Source organism: Arachis hypogaea, chromosome 6 (assembly GCF_003086295.3).
Source record: "Arachis hypogaea cultivar Tifrunner chromosome 6, arahy.Tifrunner.gnm2.J5K5, whole genome shotgun sequence".
In the NCBI taxonomy this organism is placed as follows: Eukaryota; Viridiplantae; Streptophyta; class Magnoliopsida; order Fabales; family Fabaceae; genus Arachis; species Arachis hypogaea.
Genome location: NC_092041.1, coordinates 102,092,975 through 102,101,936, shown reverse-complemented (window position 1 = coordinate 102,101,936; position 8,962 = coordinate 102,092,975). Strand labels below are relative to the sequence as shown.

At 28.7% G+C, this 8,962-nt stretch overlaps 1 protein-coding gene across 1 annotated transcript; it reads left to right on the top strand.

The window, feature by feature from the left end:
* Positions 1 to 7,193: 7,193 nt before the first annotated feature.
* On the top strand, positions 7,194 to 7,801 carry LOC112698258 (uncharacterized). Its single transcript, XM_025751581.3, has one exon. The coding sequence runs from the start codon at positions 7,422 to 7,424 to the stop codon at positions 7,629 to 7,631; it is 210 nt and encodes a 69-aa protein (XP_025607366.1). The 5' UTR covers positions 7,194 to 7,421; the 3' UTR covers positions 7,632 to 7,801.
* Positions 7,802 to 8,962: the final 1,161 nt, after the last annotated feature.

Genomic DNA, 8,962 nt, shown 5'->3' with positions numbered 1-8,962 from the left:
TTTCATTATTTATTCTTTTTTATATTTAATTTATCATCAAACAAAATATAAAAACATTAATTTTTGTATCTCTATTATTTGTGTCTTATTCTTAACGTTCTATTTTGTTCTGTTTCTAAAACCAAACGCAACCCAAATGCACATCATCTTTGACATTGTCCCATAGGTTATGAATGCACGTAATTCATGACAGAAAATAACGACTAACTAGTAAGGACCTACTCTAATTTGTGCTACCCTCCCTCTAATTATGCTCAAATACTTGAATGTGGTAATCCGTTGTAAGTTTTTTTTTATATTTTATATAAAGAAAACAATACTCCATCCTTAGCTAGAGTGAGTAGGAGTTCATTAGTAGGGATCGCAAACGAGGAAATCCGCCCCGCCAAAAGCCTGCTTTTTGGTAGGTTGGCTCGTCTCGCCCCGCCTAGTGAGGTGGTCCTAAAATTCCACCCCACCTAGCGGGCTGGCGGACTAAACCCACCAAATCTCTTTTTTTTTTTTTTACTATTAACTATTAAATAATATATATAATTTCACAATTATTTTAATAAATTTATAATTTCTAAAGATATAAAAAAACTATAACTTTTACATTCACAAATATTAAAGTTTTTGTAATTATAAATATCTAATAAACATAATTATAAACCAAGTTTTCATCCAAAACATAATTATAAATATTATCTCCAAAGCAAAATAAATATAATCTAAAACACTCAATTTTCATCTTCATTCTCTTCTAAATTGGATTGGGGGAAGTGGAATTTTGGCCAAAAAATTGCAAAAATATTCCCATGCCAAAAAAACTCTAAGCTCGGCAGGGAAGTCTGTCTCATCCCACTAAAGCCTGCCAAAACCTACGGTTTAAGCGGTGCGAGTTAGACGGACTTTTGTTATTTGACGATCCTAATTTTTTCAGCTCGACTCACCTTTTTGATAGGTTACGCAAACTAACTCGGCAAATTTAGACCCATATACCACCCCTATTCGATAGTCAACAATCCACAAATTAAATAGAACGAACGTAGCACAAAATGAAATCAACTAAGGAATACATCTCTTACACAACTATGCATTAGAAAATGTAAAACAAGCAACAACCAAAGTGATACGATTCCAAAGTGATACGAATAAGCTAATTTCTTGCTCAGTTTACGAGATTCAGATCACCATTATTAAACACAATATCATTTCTGCACTTCTAGATGCATCTACACCACCGAGAAAAACACAACCAACTACTCCTCCCTATCCGTCTTTCTCATAACACGTAAAATAGCACCCCAAACTAACCACACCTTGTCCCAAGCGAAAAACAAGTGTACAGTTTCTTTTTTTTTTCTCCTTACACAACACACACTTAGCCTCCAAATCAAACAAGATTCCACACCTATATAACTTGTCTCTATTTTTCAATTTGTTCAAGATCACAAACTACGAAAACAACTCTATACTCGGGGGTAAAGCTTTTTAGAGAGTTAAGTATATTTGATAAATTTAAAAGATTATGTATTTGTATTAAAAATTTTTAAAAGATATAAATACTTTTAAAAATATTTAAAAGAAACTTTTAAAATTAGTTTATATTCTCAAAATTAAAAAATTTAATATAATTTCGTATATTAATAAATATTTAAATTTACTTTTGAATTTATATCTATTATGGTCTTTTTAAATTTTAAATATTATTTTATTAAACACAATTGTTATTATTTATGTTTATTAAAAATTATTTTTTATTAAAATTTACTAAATATGGATGCTATCACTTTTAAAATATTATTTTTTTAAAATTAACTTTAATAAATTATTTTTAAAATATAAAAATTTTGCCAAACTAAGTCTTAGTTTTATTATAGTAATACATAAAGCTGATGGTTTCAGATTTTCAGTGGCTAAAAGAAGGAGAGTTGAATTTTAGCCCCTTTTTCACTTCAGAACATTTGCTGGTCTTTGAAACAACTTCTGGAGATTTATTTGATTTTTGTCTCGTCTCTAGCCACGAGACTTTTCTTTTTGTCTCGTCACTTGGTACGAGATATTTTGTGGTTTTATCTCCTGTGCAGCAGAAACAGAAAATGGAGTAGAAGAGAAAGAGAATTACACCTAGATATATCCTGGTTCAGCCGCTAAGTGCAGTGCAGCCTACATCCAGTCTCCATCACAACAATGATAGAATTTCACTATAATCATCTTTGATTACATACACCAATTCTCCCTAGGAACTACCCTTCCTATCTGGGACAAGTCCAGAATTCTAAACCCAATCCTGAACTTGACTTGGTCATTGCCAAGCTTTCAACTGTAAAGTGCTAACCCAACTTACAAGGAGATTCTCACATAATCATGAAACACAACACAGATGTACAAAGGAACTCTAAGGACATCTATGGCTTTTTCTTTTAATTTTGCACTCTCTGCCTTTTTTCGCTCTATGACTTTTTCATACAAACCTCACTGTTTGCCTTTTTCCATGAGACTCAAGACATGACAAAATTAAACAGAAAAATACAAAACAGAATATATTGAAAGAGAAGAAATTCTGTTAGCTTAGGTAGCTCTGAGAATCCTGTGCCTTGCACTCTCACTACTTCCTCTTTGAATCAAACCCTGATTGTTCACCCTTACTTATAGGGAGAAGCCTTCAAGGTTGAAATCAAACAAACCAAGCTAAACTCCTTCTTCTTCAAAACAGAACTGATTCGGCCAGAGAGAGAAAAGAGATAACCCATGCAAAACGCAACATGCAATTACCTCTAGTCCTTCCTTGGTCACCAATCTTTATCAATCCGAGCCCTTCATCTTTTCTTGCTCTCCAAGATGAACTCCTGGCCCTTGATGCTTCATGATGATGATAGCTTCATCTGCTCCTATATCTGCCTCTTCCATCACGTAGCCACTGTAGCTACCACCTGTGGTGGTTGAGCAAGATCAGAGACAAGCCATCCATCCAAAGATCTTTTTCTCTGACCGAAATCTTCTTCAACCATTTTTGGCATGGAGAAGTCAAGATCTCTTCACAAAATCTTACCACAAGTGAATGAGAATCTTAGCCACATCATACTTTTAGTTTTCTTTTTCTTGCAATCATTTTGATGGTCTTTAGGCGTGCTTCTTCTTCTCTATGGTAGCTTGCTATAACTTCCATGGTTTTTGAGTGATATGACCGAAAGAGAAGAATAAATATGAGAGAGAAGAGAGAAATTTGAAAAGCATTGAATTAGGAAAGAGAATGAGATTAAGTGAAGTGATTCTTCCCTTGCTGAGTAGCGTGTAGCATTAAGTGCTGCAATCATGTCAATGACAATCTCTCTCATAGTTTTCATGCATTTATTAACTTCACTTTAATGAGATTTGAATTCCATCACATGGTGAAGCATGAGATCTGTTGGAGGCATAAAACAATAAAAACATTTGGTTTCCTTCTCAATTGTTTTCGGATCATGCATGAGAGATAATTTGGGCTTGTATCAATAATAAGTAAAACTGGCCCATCTAATAAAACATTTCAGCCAACATTCATATGACAAAAATTGCACAAGGCTGAATTTTGATTTTATTGGGTTTAGAATCTCTTCTTTTCATTTCGGCCCAAACAGAAATAAAAACTGCACAGCAAAAATTATTTTAATTAACATATATGAATCAAAATTGAATTAATAATTTTGCTGTCAATAATGTTTGATCATCATCAATTTAAAATAGAGTTTTTCAAACTCATCAAAAGCACTAGGTAGTTACCTAATAATTTTTGAACCAGTAATTAGATATAGCCATAATTATCCGAAGAACTTTGGATATGGCATTTGTGTATTGCGGAAACTGTGATGAATCTTTGAAATCAGTAGTGAAATGGTGAGAAGATGTTGATGATTTTTCTCCATGAGGCATACATTCATCATTGTCCTCTACAACATCAGTTATACGCCAACTCACACTATTGTAATCTTTTGCTTTCAAATTTTGTTGCATGGGGTCAATTTCATCTATTGCACATTCTTACCACTGAATTCGTTTAAGTAAAAATTGTAGAGTTCTTTTGCCTTAGGATCAGTGGCTTTTGCAATCAAAGAGTTGAGAAAGTTCACTGTGTTTATAAGATTTGAACGAAGCACTTTAATTGTGTATGATGCTAAAGAATCAACGTCTGCTCCAGCTGCAACACCGGGTATTGAGTTTAGAAGATTTGAACAATATGTAAAAATGTTACTTTGCTTACAAATTTCTTAGCTTCTACTTTCACATTTTTTTGTGCATAGGAGGATGCATCAAATAAAAGAAAGGTTTGAGAACAAATGAAAACGGTCATGTGTTAATTGATTTAATTACAAAAAAAAAAAATTTAAAAAATAAAAGATTGTGCAAACATAGCTAAATTATTTGTTCAAAATATGCATCATCAAGAATTAACCAATACAGTAGTTGATGATTATAGAAAACCGAACGTCTTATTATTTTCAAGTTGCATTGAGCCCTCTATTTAATCAAGTTAAATTAAATATGCGTTGTCATCTTATTAGTATTTATTTTAGTATTTATTTTATATTTATTTTACTTTGTTTTACTTTTATTGTTTTAGATTTAATTATGATTTGATCTATTTTTGTTTGAGTGAACTTATAAATTAAAATTTTAAAATTAAGAAATATAAAAATTTTGAACTTTGTAGTTTTTTTTTTATTTTGATGAATAATTTTTTTATTTTTTTAAAAAAATTGAATATGAACAGAAAAAATAGAATAATTCTTTGAAATAAAAGAGTCTCTTTTTTAATTTTTGTCTTATCCTAAGTTTCATTTTGTAACATTTGATTAACACTAGGATTAAAATCAAGGAATATGATTTAACATTATTAATATTGAAATGACGAGCCATGGTGTATTAATTTCAACGTTTTAGTTTTGTTGCAATTGTTCGGTTTGGTATGATGAGTTCTTATATATATAGTTGTATATGGATATTCCATATCTACATCATTCAATAAAAGGCTATTATCAGAATATAGACAACAATCAGCCCAAATTACGCACAAACTAGATCAAGATCAGTCCATTCACAACAACAAAGCCCAACCAACTAATTGTTGATTCATTCCTCTCTTTTTGTCTCATTCTCACACATACATTCCTCTAGAATCAATTAGTTTTCGGTGACTCACAATTCTGTTAGTATAGAAATTTTTTCTATAAAGATTTGATGATATTATTTAATTTTGTTGAGCTGTACAGAATATAAAATAGGACAGCATGTGCATATATTGTTAACGTTCATACTGAAATGAAACAAGGAAAAAATACAGCATACATATTTTCTTTTTCAATTATCCTCCTTCTTCTTCTTCTCTGTTTTTAATAGTTATTTTGTTCATAATATTTTTGGTCTTTACTAGTTTGATAGTTTGACGAAATCAATAGATGCATCTTTCTATTCATGTAAAAACATAATATGTGACTGATTTAATACATGGAACATTAATTATTCTATAAATATTAAATTATATATTTAATGTATTTTCATCAATGACTTTGGATTATCTAGCACTAGTTTAGACTCTCCAATGCGCATAAAATTTTTATTCAATTTATATTTTTGTTAGAACTTTTTAAGTTTATTCTCCACTAATCTATTTATATCTATATATTTATTATTCAATATATATTATATTTTCATATAAATATTTTTTAATAATTACTAAAAATACAATTACAATATCTATTATTAATAAAAATTAACAAGTTACAATATAATAGTATAATTATAAATAAAGTAAATAAAATATGAGTATTGTAAAAATATATTCAAATATTAACCGAAAATATACTATCAGTTTCTTATTAATTATTATTAATCAAATCATATACTACTCTACATAAAACAATATAATTCTACTTCAAACGAGCGGATTATCCATGACTATAAAGAAATTAATCCTTAAAGGAAACCCGTCTATAAAGTAGTCTTGAAAAAAATAATCTTTAAACATGACTCAGCGAATAGCATGCATAAATATAAATATTTAACTAGATACAGCCTAATAATATGATTACTCTAAATTTTATATTGGTCCGGCAAATTAAACTTTGTCTTCAACACAGAGATTGCTTGACATATCCGGGAAACAATTATTTTTCCTTTTTTTTTCTTTATCTCTCTTTTTTTCCCCTTAATACGAGATATGGTGATAACATAGAATTCGAATGTTTAAGCCGTAAGGAATCAAAAAGTTTCTTTATTCATAAATCAAAATAGCTCCAAAAGCAAGCCTCTTTCTAAATTTGTATTACCTCACTCTTCATTTAATTCGTTAGCTAAAGATATATAAGACTACAACGTGCAATGTTTTATGATACAATTCGTCCTTAAACCGTGTCATGCATCATTCATCCCACTAAAGAGACTTTAACTCTTTCGTCAGCTTCATTTATTTGTATCTATCTCATTTCGTTCATATAATCAATCATATCCAGCAAATTCACAAATCAAATTAAAGGTTCAAATTGTGTTCGTAGCACTACTGCATTTTAGACTTTTCTTTTTTTTTTTCTTTTGTGGGTGTGTGTCTTTATTAATTGGCTAATAAAAAGATACACGTGGTTTCAACAAAACAAAAAATTGAAACAGATTTTCAACTTAGAATGAAGATAAAATATACTTTGTGTTTGTTACAGTTGTATTTTTTTAAATATTTTTAAATGTTTAATTTTATTCAATTTTGTACTTAATGTTTTCGATTCATTTAATTTTGTTTGTAGATGATAATTTTCGATTTATGTCAACACTATCTTTAAATGTTTTTAATTTTGTCTCTAACGTTTATATGAAATTAATATCTAGGAGTAATTTTCACAGAATAAAAAATATTAGGAATAAAATAAATAAAATTAAATGTTACAAATATTTTTTAAAAAAATTACAAATATTGGGAGATAAAAAATATGTTTTACTCTTAGAAAAAAAACTTTGTTGTTTTAAGTGGTCTTATTTAGTTTGAATAATCCTGTAATAACAAGCAGTACTATATTATTTTAAGAAGATATATGTATTTTTTTTTTTAAAAATGAGGGTGTTATGTACCATACCCAGCCATAACATGAAGCTTCCTTTTTAGTAATAGTTTTAATTTTGTGCCGTGCGTGTGGATGTTGAGAGTTGCATATATAAATGAATTGGAATAGCTTGATTCTTTAACCTTTACTTTATTTTTATTCATTTATTTATTTTCCTTGTCATCAATTACTTGTCTCTTGTACCAAAATTAAAGGCAACTAATTAACACTTTTTGCCTCATTTTCTTTTTAAGTCCCATTTCCACTTAATTCCCACATCATTTCTCATTGCAATTCGTAACCACCACAGCATAGATTGAAATAATAACAAGACCAATTAATTGGTTGAAGGAGTTTATTTGATTTTTGAAGATGGCTGATTGGGGTCCAGTTTTTATATCAGTGGTCTTATTCATTTTGTTAACTCCAGGGTTGTTGGTTCAGATTCCTGGTAGAGGCAGGTTCGTTGAGTTTGGCAATTTTCAAACGAGTGGATTATCCATTTTGGTTCATGCAATTCTCTACTTTGCTCTTATATGTATTTTCTTGTTAGCAATTGGGATCCATATGTACATGGGTTAGTTAACAATCCTAATTAAGTTCTTGTTTACACTATGGGATCCATAGTACTTAATTGTTATATGGTTACGTTGCTTTGGATTATTATGAGATTTGATTTGTAATGTTTCTTTTTCTTGTGATCAAGCTTAGTTAATTAATTAATAAGATTCAGTTCTATTTCAGTGCATCAACTAAGAAGGAGTGTTTTATGATTATAGTTATTAATGAGGTAGGTTAATTATTCTCGTGAGTGGATAATTATTAAGGCTTAGTTGTTCATGTTTTTTATGTAATTGTTTGTCCGACCTTAGATTTAAGGCGCTGTTTATTTTAATTGGTATATATGATTTGGTAAGCTAATTTTTTAAAAATTTAATTGGAATTTAATTAAATGAGATGGTGTGATCATGTTGGAGATTAACAAACAAGGTTAATGGTGAAAATGGTTTTTAAAACATTATATATGCCAATTTAGTTTTTTTTAAATAGAATATTTAGAATTGGTCTCTAAAAAATAGAATACTAGAATACTGAATCTAACTAGCTTAATTAATTAATTAGTGATCACATATTATAAGATGATTTATACCATGTGCTATTATCTCAATTTAATTAATACGTGTTTTAAATATTCGTGACATAAAGAATTCGATTATTATTTAGTAGTTATTATTTATTTTATATTTTTAGGTGTTAGAATATTAGTTTAATTTCATGTATTTTTATTTTTATTTATTTAGTTAGTAGATTAGATTTTATGTTGGTGGGTTTAGAATTTTTTTTATTGTAATCTAACAAGAGTTTATAAATATCTCATAAATTATTGAAGTTGTTATAGAGTTATTAGAGGTGTGAAAACTCCCTTTTTAGTTATGTGATGAAACTATGATATAAACAAGTAAGGTTGAATGAGTCCCTCTCTTGTTGCATTAGAAAATTAGAAGAAAGTTAAGTGATTCTCTTAGATTTAATTTTTAAATTATGATGTTGACAAATTAGATTGAGTGAATCTCTTTTTTGCTGTATAAAAAAATAGGATAAAAAATAGAATAATTTCTTTTGGATTCAATTTCAACATATCTTTTTATTTCTATTTCAATTTCAATAAATTATTTTCATTCAATTTTAATCTTGTGTTTTTATATATCCCTTTTTTCGTATCATTTTATATCAAATTTCATGAATTAAATTAATTCTTATTAGTCTACTTTTTTCTTATTCCCTCGTAAAAATAAAAAAAAAATTATTGCATCTGTACTATTTTTGCATCATATCCTTCCGTTCTTGTATTCTTCCCTTGCATCTTTCAATTTTTATTTTTCAATTCAAACAAAATAAAAAACGTTAAAGTG